At 38.4% G+C, this 19,039-nt stretch overlaps 1 protein-coding gene across 7 annotated transcripts in view; it reads right to left on the bottom strand.

Moving 5' to 3' along the window:
* Positions 1 to 850: 850 nt before the first annotated feature.
* Positions 851 to 19,039, bottom strand: part of LOC118423783 (calcitonin gene-related peptide type 1 receptor-like) — a 135,488-nt gene continuing 117,299 nt past the window's right edge. For 6 of the 7 annotated variants that reach the window (XM_035832005.1, XM_035832007.1, XM_035832002.1 and 3 more), the window contains 11 exons: positions 18,870 to 18,980; positions 18,170 to 18,282; positions 13,921 to 14,012; positions 12,655 to 12,781; positions 11,868 to 12,021; positions 10,766 to 10,829; positions 9,731 to 9,797; positions 7,744 to 7,829; positions 6,940 to 7,075; positions 5,514 to 5,555; positions 851 to 4,177 (listed from right to left, as the gene is read on the bottom strand). In XM_035832005.1, coding sequence (XP_035687898.1) covers positions 3,920 to 4,177; positions 5,514 to 5,555; positions 6,940 to 7,075; positions 7,744 to 7,829; positions 9,731 to 9,797; positions 10,766 to 10,829; positions 11,868 to 12,021; positions 12,655 to 12,781; positions 13,921 to 14,012; positions 18,170 to 18,282; positions 18,870 to 18,980 — 1,250 coding nt within the window. In that variant the 3' untranslated portion in view covers positions 851 to 3,919. Of the gene's footprint in view, positions 4,178 to 5,393; positions 5,556 to 6,939; positions 7,076 to 7,743; positions 7,830 to 9,730; positions 9,798 to 10,765; positions 10,830 to 11,867; positions 12,022 to 12,654; positions 12,782 to 13,920; positions 14,013 to 18,169; positions 18,283 to 18,869; positions 18,981 to 19,039 lie in introns of all 7 variants that reach the window. The other variant, XM_035832008.1, reaches the window with a different exon arrangement.

The raw sequence follows: 19,039 nt of genomic DNA on the forward strand, positions 1-19,039 counted from the left end.
AAATGACACGCAATGCTTCCACGTTACAGTGTTTACAAAGTGTGTACAAATGGTGGAAATGAAACAACAACATGGTGGAAAGGTTCAAAATTTCGGTCGCACTATGTTTTACGGCGTATACGTACTGTGTTATGCGGCTTGAATGTGATGTGGATGCTGATTGCTTCTTTCAAATTACATACGGGTAATTACCGTTAATACTACCGCACATCAAATAATGTTGTATGCTGATTGGTCGATGTAAAATGATTGACCAATCGATGTACAGTTATAATGACACTCGTGGCATTTATTTCAGTGACTGCTAGGGGTCGCTCTTCAATAATCAATGTAAAATCGTATTCGTTATGTTCCTTAGGTGTTGTTCTTACTTAATCCGCTAAGGGGCGCCCTTGACACACAGAGACAAGGCGCCGGTTGCTCAGATTGTTGAAGGAAATAACGTTGTTGCAATAAGGTTAAACCTCAGTATCCGTAGTTTCTATGTGGCTCTCTATATCTTTCATTTGAAAATCATTTATAAAGCAAAATACAGTCTTCACTTCTTATTAGTTATTCCGTGTGGTTATCGTGATTTGAACCAAGGTTTGAACTAAACAGTAACTTGCTAACTCCTCACGTACGAATTATTTCACTTCCGGCATCTTTTTAGCAAAACAATTAAATAAAATCAAGGAGCTTTTATCTTGATAAAATATACGGTTTTTAGTCTCCTTTTTGGCGTTTCTCGAAGTTTTCGTTAGGGAGATTATTTTCAATGATTTTATTGTTTAACGTCCCGTATACTTCATGCAGCACACAGCTAGTGAATAGTACAATCAAACAAAGTACAAAATAAAAACTCAACAAATTTCCGATACTGACAAAATACACATTTATTGAACGCATCAAAGGCAAAAGCTGTTGCTATAATCTTAACAAGACTACACCAAGATACCAATATAACATCTTAAAGGTACAGACTACGTACTCGAGGAATATCTCCACAATAAACCAGATGGATACATTAACTTCATAATGATAACATGATACGTTTTTCTGGTAATACTTTCTGTGGCCACACAAAGTGACCCATTTCGGTGTATCAGTGAATTCCAAAACACCAGTAATTCAAGGAATTAGGATTATTTCTAGAGACCACATGAAAGATTATCAATACTATATCAGGATTATCTATGTACATAACTGCTAGATATGTATCTCCATATTGTATCATAATTAATAACACTGGTACAAAAAAAAAAGTTTAAAAGACTGCATTACCACCGGTCCAAAGGCATACTTACAACTATGAACTACATTTGTACCATGATGTATATACAAATCATTTTAATGTTTTAACTGTCATTAAGTACACTGTTATCATGACAATGAATTGATTTGTCTCTGACTCTTCTCGATACATGAAAAATTCCAACGACACATGAAAAAGTCCAAAAGTACATTGAGGACCTATTCAAGTAAGAACAACAGTTACATTAATATATAGCTATTAATGAGAACTTGGATAATGTATGTCCTGTACCCACTAAAAACCTTAACCTCACTACACTATGTATACTTACAAAAATATATACATATCTGTTAGTTCCATGGTAACATAACCTGTTACATACGGTATATCAAGCAACAAGTAAGAGTTTTGTCCACCATACACGACAATTATAAAGTACACTTTCTTTTCTCTCACATAGTAATGTCTTTACAAGTCTATACACAATTATACAAAACAGATTTCAGAAGCAGTTAGCACTCCTCATAACTGTGAGTTCAGTGAATCTTTTCTGTTCAATAGCAACAAACATGACTCCTTCATGTTCAAGGTCCAGATGAATCATTGGACAGTAGGGTTTGATCATTGTCAAGTAATGGCACTGTCTGTCAAGATTACATGTAAGAAGTTTGTAGGAATGTCTGTTACGTCTTTTTTAGTACATTTAACATGACCTTGGATGGCTGCGGAATCAAAATGACAAGGTCAAGTTTTTGTCAGAGTTTGTCTGTGACACATAATACATGGAAACTCCTCAGAGCCTTGTGTCCGTATCCTTGCATTGTATGTAGACAGGTCACTCATAATTTACAATGGCAGAACCTCAACACAACACAAGAGGATGTGTTTCACTTGCTTCTAATATGTCTTCAATAATGTCAACAATTGAACTCCAGTACAACATATGATACAATAGAAATACTGCCCATTTACCATGCTCAACAGCAAAGCACAAACACAATATCAATATTGGTAATACTATATGTCAGAATTCTGATAAATTGAATACATTTCATTCAGCTTTCCAATAGCCTGTGCAAAAAAACAAACATTCTTATCATCCACGGAAAGTTTAAAATCTTTATCAATATGTTAGTAATGGTAAAGTTGGCTAACAGCAAAAGTAACAGATTGAAAGTCTTGATTCTTGTTGAAGGTGTCCCAATGGTGGACATAATGAGATAATACTCATCCACAAATCAGTTTTTGTCCTTTTCCATGTAATCAAAAGTCTTAATGCACACAGTATTAGCCATATTACATACGTACAACCTTTACAGAACAAAGCTGCTTCATAGAAGTGTTGCTTTATTATGAATATGTGTTGTAGAATAATGACCTACATGAACATGTATATGCTATTTACAAATGGTTGACTTCAGAAGAACATTTTTTTTCAATATTTCTGACAAAATCTTAGTCATTATCATATCTCAAAGGCCGACAGTGTGTTATATTAGAATATTTCTTCAGATTTATTCTAGATATGAATGGGTCCAATCTTTTCCTTTGGCAGTAAGTACATACAGTGTCCTATGTGGGAACATCCCACTTGGAATGTGGACGAAGTAGCAGCAGTGCAAGGCATACCATTTCCATAATATCAACACTAACTCCTCCTACTGTATACACTACATGTTCTCTATGCCTTGCTGTAAACAAGATCTGTTTTCCAATTTGATCTATCACTGATTGAAATTTCAAACCATTGAGCAGTGTTCTAGCCAGCCTGAATTTTTTTTCTTTTTCCCGTTGATTTTAAATGGAAATCCTGTCGAGCACCGAAGGCATAACGATCCTATGGGGGTTTGGTATAATTTTGAAATATAGACACTCTGAAACACTATTTCCTGCATTTTGAGTGGCAAAGTTTGCTGGTAGAGTAGACTTAGCTTGCTTCCATATCATCTGTGATACATTTCTGGAGATGTTTACAAAATTTATTTTTTTTTACATCATTACATTCCGATTTTGTCAGTCACAGAGGACGGAATGGGTTTTGTCCGTCCTTAGTTGCAAAATTCTGTCAGGACAGAAGAACGGACGCTGGCTAGAACCCTGCCATTGAGTGCAATCTGTACACATTTGTACACATCCTTTAGAAACAAGAGATTTCTCAGGCTTCAGATTTTGATTTTGTATTCTTTTGTTTTATCGTTTTTTTATAAATGTACTATCTACAGGTAGCATGTTACCATACATCCACAAAAATGCTACGTTTTGTACATGTAAAGGCCTTATGTACTTCACTGGTCTTGGAAATGTCGTTTGGTACATCTTTAAAGTACAAATAGGAATGATACAATATACTTCTTCAGTAACAGGAGGAATCTCAATGGATTCTCATGAAAATACTTTCCAGGCTCCTTAAAATACTGTTGTCTGCAGCAGGTAGAAAAAATTGATGGAGAAAGATGGAATGAACAGCAGGTCTGAGCAGAGGAATAAAATTCAAATAATAAATTTAGAAAAAAATTCCCTCCCACCAAAGTAAAAACATCCTTTAAATGGAACAACCCTCATCTTAAACCTTACCATTGCAAGCTGATGCACTGACATAACTTTGTGCCTTTTTTACCACTTTTTAAACCGCCTTGCTTATATGATAAGTCAATGTGTCATTTTCTCCATGCAGAAACATCTCTGCTATACACTGTTTTCCTCCATCCTCTCCTCCAGACTGTCCTTCTCAGGAATCATGGGCATTTTCAGGCCGGACATGTGCGAGCCGTTGGTGTCGTTCTTGTGGGAGGGGTTGAAGGGCACGAGCTCGGTGCCGGTGGTTGTGGTGGTCGTGGCAGCGAAGAAGGACTGGGAGTGGGAGCCGCGGTGCTGACTGTACCTCCCGCCGCGGTTACGCTCTGCCTGGAAGTTCCGCCATTTTCTCTTGACCTGACCTATGACCTGTGACCCAGGAAGAAGGGAGAAATGGGCAGCAAGAATTTGTAATATCAAGGAGGTGGTAATATCTACTGATGTGAGGGAATAGAAAATACTTCTATTTGTGTGAAAAATGTATTGCATTGACTGAGATGATATTTCATTGATACACACAGTAGGGATAGAAATATCAAAAATAATTTTGGTAAATTATGAGACCAAACTTGAGATAAAATCTATTTAGAAGAGATGGAAAGTTCTGTTAATTGGTGTGAAAAAGCAATCTTTTTTCATACCAAAACTGGGATAACACATTGTTGGGACGCATCATGTAAATCAAATAAAAGCACTGGAGTATGTACATGTAGCTCTGCTCAATATACATGTATATATGCAACATTGTTCAGCTACTCAAACGGTAAAAAAAACAATCACACATCACACATGATTCAGACGATTATAATGATTGAAAATGTTTGTGGCACAGCCAAATATTGGAACAAACAACTGGCGAAATGATATCAGCACCCATTTCTGACAACCCACATGTGCACACATCTTGATGACATCACGTGGTGGACACTTTTTGAGATGGCGTCTGTTGGTCAATACATCATTGAAGCTGATGGGACAGTTAAATCTGGTTTTGTCTTGCATCTTGGATGTCTAGAGACACAAAGTGTGTGGCCTCACCGGTTTGGACTTGCTGGAAAGAGCTGCCTGGAAACGCAGCTAGAACACTAACCCACTTGATCATATTTCTTCACTTTCAATGTCAGCTTTTTTTGGCGTTCCTTCTTACCATTGATGGATTCAAAGCTTCTTTTTCTGTAATTGAAGGCTGCAAATAAACTGCCAGCAATATGCACTAAATTTAATCTTCGTGAATGCAAGTTTCAAGCCATCCAGCCAGCAGATGCAATCTTTGTAATTCATCCTTGAAATGTCATCAAGACATGAAGGCATGGGACGTCAAATAAAACTTTTGCAATTAACAAAGGCACAAAGCAGCAAACACTATGAAGACTACTGTGGATTGAGGTAAAAAAAGACAAATTTCAAAGTTTTTTGCTCAGGTCTCTCAGCGCTTCACAGCAAATGAATTTGGTATGATTTGCGCATGATTGCGATTGGAAAAAAAATCAGATGATCATCAAAATCAGGGCAGAATTACACGAACACACACAGAACACAGGGACGGTGAGTGGGAGGGGGGAGGTTTCCAGGATCAGAGACTTACGGGCTACACGGCTGTGTGACGGGTGGTCTTTTCGCCAGTTGTGTTGATTCCAAAGGGGTCATTTTTGGGGTACTTCTCTAGCACATTCAGATAAAACCACTTATACAGAACGTCCATTACCTCGCCGTTGAAGAAGCAGTAGATCAATGCCACGAACAAACCCTAGAGGGGGACAAAAAATCAATGATGTACAGGGCAGTTGAACATCCCACGGAAGCACCAATATTACAACCATTACATAGAGGCCATTACGACCATTACATAGAGGCACCAAAGCCTTGAGAAAATAATTGTCTTCATCCGTCATTCTTCAGTAGCCTGGGTTCCATCCCAAAAGTAGTTCACTCTGGCATTTATTATACACTAGTATATACAGTCCCATCTCTACTATTCTGTCGGGGAACCTTGACATCTCTAACGTCTGGAATCGTCCAAATTTTGTACAAGGGAGCTGATTAGTCTCTGCACATGAGCAAATTAAGGAATGGGTTCAAGCGTTCATTCACACAGGCATTCCAACAACCGAAAAGCCCTCAGTCTGCTTGTGGGAGGGCCTGTTGTCATCAAATGAGCGCTCTAGAACCCATTCGTCATGACCTGACATTACCACCAAACGGATTATGCAGTTCTTTAGAAGGGTAGCAGAAGCAAACATATAATAGGAGCGAATTCCTATCTACATGGATGGTACCAAGGCTAATTCTTCAGGAGATATAATATACTGAACAATCAACTTGATCATAATAGTCTGCTATACAATACTATAAGTATTTCATTCGGTAATGGGGTTTTAAACTCAAATGAAAGTGCACAGTTTTGAAAATTTTTGCCTTTACGTTATCATTATCTCTATGAAAAGAAATGACGTATTGTTTTGGGTGTGAGATTTTTTGGTGAAGGAAAGTTATGCTATATATATATTATGATGATGATATTATATAATGTCAAGGTGCAAAGCATTTTCTTTGAACTTGAGGTGCAAGCATAATTTCTTTGCCACCCATTGTTTTAAAGCCTTGAACACAACCAAAGTCAGTTAGCACTGTAAATCATTTAAATATCCCAGTAATCTATGCTGACAGTTAATAACGAGATAAACATAGTGCCTTACTACTGTTCTGCTTTAATAAGATCACTTGTCTGTAACTCTCCTAAGTTTACGTTCTGAAGTGATTGGTCAACATTATTGATACTGAAGAAGGCGACAGTGGTCGTTGAAAATTTGATCCGTGTATACTTTTGTGTTGGAAGAAAGTCTAGCATTGTACTATGATTACTACCAACATAGATGAGCTTACATGGTAAAACAATATACAGTACTGTAAATGCAGAAATGTTTGCGGTGGATTAATGTTCGCGGTTTTCGCAGCCACCACTTCACCGTGAACTCAATCCACCGCGAACATTTTTCTATTATGGTATTAGTCTGCAGTGTATGGTGTTACTGCGAAATTAAAACCACCGCGAAAAGTTCTTTTTCCCGCTACGGCAAAATTAAATCCCCCGTGAACTTAAATACATTTACAGTATTCTAAGACTGTTGTACCTGATAGTTCATCAGGACAGTGGAGGCATAGTCGTAGATGACCTCAGCGGTGGTGCCGTCGGTCGGTCTGAAGGGAACCACGACAAACTGGACCCCCAGCAGAGGCACCAGGATCAACGTGGCCCGCACGGCTTTCCTGGTAGGGAGAAGATAGACTTTGATCATGGATTTAAGGTTCCAGTCAATCTAAAATCTCATCAAATACCATCATCATCAACTGAAGGCAACTCTAATTTATCATCTTAGTCCTTGGGTGTTTCAAAGTAAAGATAAACAAGTAGAGAGGGAAGGAAAACTTGATTCTACATGGTCCTGTCCTTAGTGCTGAAATGTGATTCTATGCAACCACCCTCTAACCTGGACTTTACCCCCCAACTCTTTTTTGACTTTTGATGTTTTTATTTCAGTACAGCATTAATTTTGGTTATTAAAAAACCAAGAGACAGCATTTGTGTAGCTTTAATTCAATTGTCTCTTTGGTCCTCTTCCAGATAACTACATGTATATCACTATTTCGTACATTGTAGATTAAAGGTTTTAATTCACCTGAACCTCTTGTTACAATTTTTGATACATTTTGTTTGCCAATAGTCAAGTAGACCAAAAGGTGCATTCTAGACTAAGCATAAGAGAGCAAACTAAGACAAAAAGGTTTAATCATTAAATACTGTAACTGTTTGTATTGAACACACACAAGGTAGGAATAAAAAGAGATTTCAAAGGTGGACTCTTCATTGATTCCCACCTGCATATCTTTCAAAACATTCTGTATTTTTAAAACAACATTACTGGGAGAGTATGTACCTGTAGGAGTTGGTCTCGGGAGTGTTGGTGGCTCGTAGCTTGGTGATCAGCACACGAAGGATGTTCAGCAGGAAGAACAGGTTCACCTGTGAGGGAAAAATGTATCATCCTCAAACACCTTTTCAACTTAAAACAATTACTATCTCTGCAATAAAATCATGAATGAAAATGAAAGGCATAAAAAAAGAATGTAACATCAGCTCTCATAATTCCATTGGGTGCCATAATACTGCCACATAGAAATATGTTGTTATAGAGGCCTTCTCAAGATTGTCTTGAACACCTACATGTAAATATAAAGTGTATATACTGATGCTGCATCTCTTTCAATCACTTTGAATTCATGTACTTTTTCCCATGTGTATATGTATACGTATTACATGTATGTCACTTGGTGGAATTGTGAGAATTGATGTTACATGTAGATATATTTGTAACTTAAGTGCTATCTTCAAAGGATCCATTTATTTTAAAACTACTTGACTCATCAGTCATAATATGAAATGTTCCTGATAGACTTGTGTTTACATAGAATTTTCAATGCTATCAATACCTGCAACACAATCTATATAACATAGAGGCCATTAGTGTCAAGGTCATGATTGCTAGCTCCAATGTAAGATTTTTTTACTCTAAAGAGTTCAGCCATGTATGGTAAGAAGCACTCCCCTTAAAAACCCCCCTAAGTCCCAAAGAACAAACTGTTCTTCCATTAACAACATCCCTTGGTTCACATGAAGTTCCGCTGTACTGCCAGGGGCTTAAAGCTTAATCATCGGCTTTGGTCAACCTAATCCTCTCTATAAGGGCTTAACTTCCTCCCGGGGATGAGAAACACCAGCAGGTAGAGTACAAAGATGCCCCCGGGACCCTTAAACCCCACATCAGCCGCAATCCATTTTCCTTAGATAATACCCAAGTCTCTTGAGACTCAGAGGAAGCAATAGATCTTGTTATATATCAGAGTCAATAGAAGGAAGCTGTAGGCACAAGAAAATCAATATAACGTTACATGTTTGTGGTCCTTCATTTACTGTCTTCAACATGCTGGTTTATCGAAAGAATTTAGTACGAAAACTATTGCGCAATCACATCATAGTGTATCTCTATCCCTATCTGCAACTGTATCCATATAGCTAGTATGTAACTGCCCTTGAGCCTAACTTAATAGCTTTGTAGGTTTGTGGTACAGCAGCAGCTGGTTATATCACACTAAACAATCTGTCACACCTAACCTTTGCATAGCGAGCTACAATGTATAAGGAATTGTTTAGGCTGTCTAATAATTGATAGCAAATTTTTTAACACCTCGCTTCTGGGTTGATAAATCTGGCACTTGAGCCATTCCTTGTTCTTTTCTGAGCTAGTATTAGATACTTAGTAGTCGGTTCATACAACAATTTATTAGTCATTCTGCACATCATGTATAGTCTGGACATTATTCTTGGTCTTCAACTGTGTCTTCAAGTGGCATCCACCCTGTCTAACCTAGACAAGAGCCTGTATGGCCAAGATATGGCTCTGCACCACATTTGATATCAGTCTGTACTAGTCTGCGTAAAACGATAGAGATGTGCAATTTCTGCTGGTTAATTCCAGCTCACAGTTACGTAACCTTGCAGAATAGAACTGTAGTATCCAGAGACAAGTAAGCAATAAAGCAGACTAAAGGAAAGCTACAGGCCTATCCTCGTACTTTCTCCAACTGATATCATCTCTTAAGTGAATGGCAGCTTAGCATGGAGGATTGGAAGGCAGCCAGTGTGCCAAACAAAATTTGGGAAGTGCTAGACTGCAGAATCGTGACCAAAATCGTGAAGTGAAGTGAAGAACAGTTTAGCACATTGTTTTGCTCAGGTATCCAACCAATCCAGCTCTAAAAAGGGTTGGAAGTTTACAAGTTTCAGGAGGTACAAAGTACATGTAGGAAATGCAACATACATGTACATGTACCCAATATGGAGTCTCCATGCATGGTCAAACTTACCAACAGGGCAGCAATGATTGGTCCCTGGTTGACATACAACAGCTTGGTGCTAGCATTGATCCAGCACCTGGAATAAAGGGACAGTTCATTATTATTACTGTATGAAGAGAACAGATTCCCTAAGATACAATGATTTTAATGTTGAAACTTATTGGAACTCGGAGCTTCACTAGTCTAGTACTGTGAGGCTGCTACCAGTTGAAGAACAGCACTAGCACAGCTCTTTCAAAGTAACCCCATCAACTCTCAAACTGTGCTTTTATTCTATCAGGACAGGAACAACTGTAGTAATGGCATGTTGTACCAATAACCAGACAGGCACCCACCGGGTCATACTACTATTGAAAGACAAATATGAATGCTCTATCGCCCTAAAGCCTTTTAGACTCTCAAATCCCCGTCGGGTATTTGCTATGGTATTGTTCTTGCAATGATCCAGGTAAAATACATGGGCAGTCCCTACTTCTATTTCATCATGACTGTACCAATAGAATATGGTACCATCAAGGTAATGGGCTGCTCCCAGGTCTAACTGCTATCGCTTGATCTTCCTGTACGTTTTTCTTATCTCAGCCATAATTCTGTTACACTCCAGCCATCAGGGACGTAAAGTGCACATCAATATCCACCACATTTTGACCCGATGCACAATTCTGCGGTATCTTCAATTGTCTCTGCTTGTAATGCCCCATCTGACTAGAAATCTATCGTAGCATTACATTTCTGTCATGGCGATACATCATGAGCAAGAATTTACTAGAAACGTAGACTTCACAATGCCGACAAACTGCCGTATTGAGAAAAAGACAATGTAAATGTAGGCTTTATAAATCGAGTTGCCATTAAATGTGAATGTTTTCAGCATTGATAGCAAAAATGTGTTGCATAAGCAGATGGGTATACTGTCAGAAAAGACAAGCATTGTGAGTTATTTTTACACTCTCTAAAAAAGAGAGCTTTGAGGCAATTTGGAGTGTGACTCTCTCAATATTTCCAATAAAAGCACAGTCAAGCCATAAAATGAAAGCAACTTACTCTTTGTCGTCAGCATAGATGCTTCTGACCACAGTGTAGATGATAGTCGGGATGGCTGGGAAGCCTGGGGCGAAAAAGATGTCAATAGTTTGTCAGGATATATCTACAACACATATCTTTGAGTTTTAGAGCAAAAACCTGATTTTGTTGTAAACTTCTGACACTGTGCTTTAGTCACTGACTCAAATCCAACTAGTTGACTAATAATTTTTTAAATGTAAACTATGCAGATTGTGCTTCAAGACAATATGACCAAACCTCAATCTGAACTTACACCTATCGTTCTGAAATGTTTCAAAGTTTGAAATTGACATACCGTACGCCAAAAAGCAGTCACTCAAGCAACTGGATATGATTTTGGAAATGGTCAGACATTTTAGACTGTCCATCCAGTGTCTTTCATCAGCGACACTGGAAAAATCCTGATTGAGAGAGTTTTTATATCCCAGCTGTGAACTAACATGCAAAAGAGATCTAGTTGGAGGTCAGGTTTATCCTAACTAGGAATTAATATGCAAAAAGGAGAGGAAGACAAAGTTTTAATAGTCAAAAGGAAATCGTTGCAATGGCTGGTGGGTAGAGTGTTTGCCTTGCATTTGGTAGCCCATGAGTTCGATCCCCTGCCAAGTCATACCAAAGACTTTAAAAATGGTACATGCTGCTTTCTCTGCTTAGCACTCAGCACTAATGAGGAAGAGTACTAGTATGAAAGTTAAAAACACATCATTACCAGTGGGCCAGCCCCCTGCTGTAGTGGCTTGCACAAATGTGTGGCCCAAGGGCTACTCAAAATGGAGATTTGGGCACCACCCCTAAAAATCTGCACAGATGTACGGGCAACTGTAACCTTTCTAACAAGGGTAAGACAAAAAAGACTACTGTAATTCCTGATTTTTTCAATGTACTGTTATGTTCACGGTTTTCACGGTGACGACCGTAACGTGAACTTATCATTACTGATAACAAATAATTCACAGAATTTTTTTATGTGCACTTGCCAGGACAGTGAACAGTGAACATTTAGTACCGGGAACAAGATTTTCTCAGACCATGAAAGTTTGATACCGAGAAGACAAAGTGAATTACAGTATGTTGAACATACCCCATCCTAGCAGGTAGTACCAGAGGAGGGAGCCCTTCTCAGAGAACACGGCCACCACGATGAGGGTGTGCAGGTAGATCCCCTCACACAGCATCCAGAAGTAGTTACACCCCAGGGCATACTGGGTCAGCACGTGCAGCACACGACAAGACACCTGGAGAGACAACCAACAGGTGTTACTGCTCATCCTACACAGCATCCAGAAGTAGTTATCTTTGTCATCTTAGCATCACCATGAAGATTAAACAGATGCATGTGACTCTCATAATTCCACCAGATGCCATAATACTGCCACATGAGAAAAATACTATCTGGTGATACATGAATTTAAAAAGATGTACCAATGCAGCATCAGTAAGTCTATAACAACTTCTTTCTGATGTTGCGGTGTAATGGCAAAATTGTAGACAACCTGAAGACAAAAAATAAATGGAAAAGCTTTAAGGTTATTTCCAGATTATCATGCTCTTGTACATTTGTATGTGTAATTTTCAAATATGGCAACTTAGAGAACATTTCTTTCCTGGACCTTGTTCCTCATTACCTACCTGTATGTATGTCACACATACAACATCTTGAATATACCATGCACTTGTTTGTAAACTCTGTTAAGTCTCACAGCTACAGGAACTATATAGGCTGTTTTTCAAAATGATGTTTTCAGTCTACTACTTCTCATCTGCTCTGTTATATGTATTATAAGAAAAGCAAGCCAAATGGATTCTATCTGAAAATAATCACACAGTTATTCTTCATAGCACACATTGTGAGAAAATGTCAGACTTACAGGGTTCTGTTTCAGAAGCTGATTATCAGGGACAACCACAGTGAACCAGATGATCCAGAGGATGGAGTTCAGGATGAAGGCAAAGAACAGGTTCTTATGGATGGTGATGCGGGGGCAGCTCAGACTCCTGTACAACAAACATGATAGAAGTGATGAACACTTGATCTACTTAATAGTAATTAACATTAACAATCATTATGTATATTCTTCACATGATGTCACTGCTGTGTCCCCCAACAAGTTGGTGCTAGGGTGGGTACTGGTACAGAATATTCAGGTGCAGATACAGTCCAGGTCCAGATGATCAGGTCCAGGTCCAGGTCCAGATGCCATTGTATGCCTCTAATTTTCGTTTTAGATATTCGCTGGTCGATATCATGTATTATATTCGTACCTAACTGATTTTACACGTACTTTTATCTTAATGATTTGCCTTGTTGGACATAGATTGAATGCGTTTGTTTTAATGTGATATTGCAACTGCAATTCAGCCGTCTGGCTGCGAATGTAGCGATATGTTTTTGCTCAATAAACCATTACACAGATCTGGACCAGACCTGTGAATACTCAAAATAATGGTCCATTTCGCCCAAAAGCAGTTACTTAAGCAACTAGATATGGTTTTGGAAATGGTCAGATGTTTCAAATAGCATCCACTAGTTTTTGTCAGTGCCTCTTTTAGAATCCAGCTTATCATAGTGTTTTCAGACATTTACCAAATGTTACTATCTTCTTACTCTCTCAACTTCTATTGAACTTCACAGCTCAAAAAGGAAAATGCGAGGAATGCAAAACTTGCAAATACAGGATGGATTCAAATGCTGTGAAAACATTCTATAGGACTTAACATAATGCAGGGAATTTTGATAAATGTTGTCAAGTTTTAACAATGATCTTTGACCTAGGGGTGCACAATATTCCCATCACGATACTTTGGCTAGATAGTACGTTAAAATCCTAATTCCCACACCTCTCAGTATATCATACAGTGCCTATTTACATTTTGATAGCCCTTTGGCCTTAGTCACCGATTGCAAGAACTTCTGCAAGCGTTTATCCCTCTGGTATTGATGTGTGTCAACTACAGTGTACCTGACTTTCTCATAAGAACTAATGAGTGCTAAGCAGTATGTACCAATTCAAAGTCATTGAAATCACCCGGAAAGGTTTTCAACCCATGACCTTTGCAAAGCAACTACTCTACCGCAAGCACTTCCAAGAGTGTCAGATGGCTTGGCTTAGGCACTGATAAAGTTTGTTACTTACTTGAAGTAGAAGAAGATACCCAGTGAGATGACGAGGGCGATGAGAGACAATCCATACCCTGCCAAGGTGATGTACAGCAGACGCAGGTGACGCTGTGGCAAGGAGATATCAGCATAAACCGGTTACACTCCAGATCTTAGGGTCATCATTTACCATCAACAACACTGAAGAACAGCCATACTGACTGGAATATTGGATGTGCAAGATGGGATAAGATATGAAAGGATGAAAGTTCTGATTATCAGATACATGACATTTACATGTAAGATGCTTATTGGACATTGACTTGAAGCAGCATGGATGATGAAACTCTTCAAGCTTAAGGCCATAGATAGGCAAGAGCATCTTCATAATAATATTGGAAATGCCAATCTGTACAATCATCACAAACTGTCAAGAAAGGCTTTCCATTTTTCATGGAACAATATGATATCCTGGTAGCATCAATGGATAGGCATTTCATCTTACCCTCTACATTGCTCATGCACATAGATGATAACCTTTCTATAGATTTATCCTTCATAATTATGATACAGAAATATCAGGCCTGTATAAAACCAGAGATGCTTTTGTTAAATAAATGGCAGATAACAAACTCATCTTTATAATTTGAAATACTTGAGATTCATCAAAGACTATCATAAAGGCTTTCTATTTTGCAACCAGAGCACGTACCCCAAACGTGTAGATTTCAGACACTTTCTTATTTAATGCATGAGTTACCAGTGCAGTGGGTCTGACTGCTTTTTATTACCACTACATAAAGATAAATCAATTGTGTGTGCTACAAAGACGAATTCATAGAGACACATAAAATCTAACCTAGTATATAGTCATAAAAGTACTGAGGAATACAATCATATTCACCAGTCATGTATCCTTTGATTGATTTTAGAAATTCATTTCTGGTTATGGTATTCAATATTCCATCTCAATTGGGTGGCAGTGATATAATCATTATTTCTGATGACTTTCTGCACTATTGATCTATCTCAACCAGGAATCAAAACATACCAGTGCTACTAATGTATGTTGAATACTTTGATGCAAGTTATGTTGGAGGGTTACATTAATTGTCAGTAGCATTTGATAATCTAAGTCTATTTGTGATGAGGATTGCAAAATCAGGAATGTCATGTGATCATGCAGTGCCTACTTTGACCTTTGATAATCTTCTACAATACGTGGCAAGATATTCAAATGTCACTGCAGCTGAATGAAGCGTACTTGAAGCAATTACTTTGCACTCAAAGTCTGGGTGTATTCTTAGCTTAAAAGTTGGTCAGGCTAAGATGGACACTAAACCTTTATATGAATGAATGAGCTTTTATCATAATAATTGCTCGAAAATTGTACGAGGTACAATGTATGGCAACAACTAGTAGATAACAAAAATATTCAACATCGAAGATATTTCACTCTATTGGCAAAGTAAAGACTTTGGGGATCATGATGCAATTACAACACTTTAGAATGTAAACATTGGATTTAAAAGCTTTCATCTCTTCTATTCCATCAAGCTCTTGATTCACCACTCCAGTTATCTAAAGCATTCTCATGTTGTATTATGTTGCCTTTTGCTCCGACACAGGTATACCTGAGTGGATGTGTCAATCAATATGTGCGGATCATGAGGTGCGTGCTGAGTGTCATGACACTTGATGAACCACTGCGGCTCCGTTCTGCTTTCAGACAGCTGGGCATTCTGAATTATTCATCAAAGTTGAAGACGGTACCATCTGGATGGTGGTTCCCTCCTATGTTCGCTTCTGCTACCGGTCTGGAGACCCGCACACTCAAACCTTTTGGTGGTGATGTCAGTTAATGAGCGAATTAAGGATTGGGTTTTAGAGCACTTGTTCAATGACAACAGGCCTCCCATGAGCGGATGGATGACGTTTTGGGTGTTGGAATGCCTGTTCAAACGAGTGCTTGAACTCATTCCTTTACTCGCTGCTGTGTTAGGGACCAATCAGTGCCCTCATCCAAAATTTGGACAATTCTAGATGTTAGAGGTTTCAAGGTTTCCAGACAGGTTAGCTGAGAAGCGACTGTATACACATAGTGTATAATAAATGTCAAAGCAAACTACTATCCAAATGGTACCCAGGCTAAGGTACCATATTGCATCAAAGGTCCAAAAAACACTATGAATGTTTTTTTTTTACCTATGTCTAAGGACTGATCAATTCTTACAGTTTTTAGGAACTCTGGGACCAAGTACGAGGGGTGATCAATAAGTTCTTGGCCTCACCCAGAAATAATAAGCACTACTCAAATTTTAAGGCACAACTCCATAGTATGAAGCCTTTTATCAACATCCTCCAAATTTCAAATCAGTGCAGTCATTACTTTAATTTATTTTCCAGGCATTCGTTGTTTTTTTTAAATCACAAGGTAATTGTTGAGAAAAACAAGGGTGAATTGTGATCACACGTGTAGGTTGAGTTCCCCATGCCGTAACTTCTTTGTCATTAACAAAAGACATTGTAAAAATGTTTGATAATAATTCTCTTCCTATTTCAAGCAGAAAGAAGTGGGTGTCTGACTTCCAGCAGTGCAAGTTGACCCGCACACCTCAGATCGCAGCTCAATTGTTCACGTTTCTTTTCCTCTCCCTTACCTAACGTTACTGGGTGTCGCCTGCAAAGTAATGATCACACTAATTTAATTTTTGGTACACATTCATATAAGACTTTATACTTGATATCTATGCGTCGAAATCTGAGTTGTGCTTCTTACTTCTGGGTGAGGCAGAGAACTTATTGATCACCCCTCGTACAACTGTACATGTGCACATTTAATGTATAAAACATTTTCATGTCACAAGAAAGTCTGATATATGCAAAGTCTGAGAGCTTTCCTTTCAAGATATGGGACGTTGTAAACAGTATCTCCTTGGGATGCCCTTGCTGTCAATCCGGTGTTTATTCATAAGGATTTCCACGACTAAGATTCCATCTAAACCACAAGGATGGTGGGAGCAATTGTGGATTCCCTAAGTTATGTATGCTGGGTAGACAGACTGTAGAGATAAAACATCACAGTTGACATTCATGACCATCTGGCATGAGGTTTAGTCAGGAGGAACCAGGGTTATCTCAAGTCAAAATGGGTATTTGAAAGCTGGAACTAGAGGGACTTCATATCACCTGGATTATATTAAAAAAAGAGACAAAATCATAGATAAAATCAATTGAATTTGCTTTCATATCATGTTTTGAATACTGTATTAAGTATGTTTATGAAGTATCAACTGGACCATGTGTATTAAGTAGTTGGACCAAAAAATGAAAAATTGAAAGTATATCGATTAAGTCCATCATACGATAAAATTGCTTGCAAGATGCTCATATGCTGTCTGAAAAGACTTTTTCTTTTCAAGTAGAATACACAATAATTGCTTGAGCAAGTCAATACCATAAAGCTTGACATATATCAAGCGTTAACGAACCCCAGATTATTTTGATCAACTGGCTAATTGTTCAACCATCCAAGCCTCTAAGCTGCTCATATTGATTGCTTAGTCTCTCTCAATTATACACTACATTGCTTGCAGCCAGTTCGGAATACAGAGGAAATCATTTCCTATTCTACTTGGGCAATACTCAATATCTTGATGCTTGGCTTTATTTAATTCTAAAGATGGCAAGCAACATGCCATTCTTGTCCATATTGATGTCAACATAAGGATATGTTCTGATTTGACAATGACAACTGAATAGTACTGGAAGTGTTGAACCATTTACTGTGACTTTATTTGATTTGAATCGGAACTGGTACAATACAATTTTGGTCTTTTAATGTTTACAAGGCTCTCTTCACCACAAAATGAAGAAAAATACAGAACTTCTGTCAACAAGTATGAACCGTGTGTGCACACTGCAAACTTTAAAAATACTTGTACCAAAGACCAACTACCTTTCACTCACACAACAAAAAGGAAGTCCCAGCAAACTTTGATGACTTTACAATCATATTGAGCCCACTCACTCACTCACTCATCCTCTTATTGAGCTAATACCTTACATTTGGGATCGCATATACAAAAATGTAGACCTGTCCAGGGCTGTAACTGGTCATGGACTGGCAATGTTGGGGCCACTACCAGTGCAATTTCATCATGATATCAGACATGTTGGCTTGAATAAAACACTTGGTTATGTAGAAAGAGCATGGTTATCCAGTGGTTTAGAAGTTAGCAACCTGATGAAACTATCTATGGAGTATTGGGTATCGAAATCCCTACCTTTTGGTGTTGGCGGGTGTTGGCATTACAGATGGTGTAGTTGGACCAGCTACGGTTGCTCTCAGGGTGGCGGTACCAGGAACCATCTCTCATGCATGTCTTGCTTGCTTGCACTGTTAGCACGAGAAAAGAGGTTGTCAAGAATAAATAAGTACCAATTCACTTAGTGCATAGATTTACATGTAGATCTATGTTCAGATTGTTCATTCCTTGACAATGGCATGTTTAGTCCAAAATTTGGTTATTAGTCCAATTTTTGTTGTTGGAAATCGCAGTTTAGATCTATTATTTACCGTCAGGAAAGAGATGTACCTATGATGGGGGTACTGTTTCTGATTGTGTGTGTTTGTAGCTATAACTCGGGATCCTTTTGATAGGTTTGCATTTTGGCATGTGGGTAGATATTCACTATGTCCCGATAAAATAGGATGGTGATTCTGAGGAACTTAGCTGCAGTATTTTCAGGGACTCTGGCATTACAGACAGACAACCCAATCTTGAATAAAACCAGGCTTTCCATATTAGTGGCCTGTATTACCAAAGCTCCTGTTCCTACTTGAGCATTGGACAACTTAAGTTTTTTTTTTTTTTTTAGGTTGCAGCACCTATCTACTACATGATGAATGCACAGGTACAATGTAATTCATGCAACAGTTGATCTTGATGATTATGATACTTGAGGCTGTAGAACTCTACTTACGACTGGTGTCAAAGTCTGGGAAGTAGTCTGGACAGTTGATTTCCTTCACAGTTTCTGCCGGGGTGTCTCCCCAACATCCCCAGCCATCCCAGGTACGATTACAGAACACACCTACAAAGTGACAGGATGGTCAACAGTTGCTTATTCAGCACTAACCTGGTTTAACATTT

The sequence above is a fragment of the Branchiostoma floridae genome, chromosome 10, assembly GCF_000003815.2.
Source record: "Branchiostoma floridae strain S238N-H82 chromosome 10, Bfl_VNyyK, whole genome shotgun sequence".
Taxonomy (NCBI): Eukaryota; Metazoa; Chordata; class Leptocardii; order Amphioxiformes; family Branchiostomatidae; genus Branchiostoma; species Branchiostoma floridae.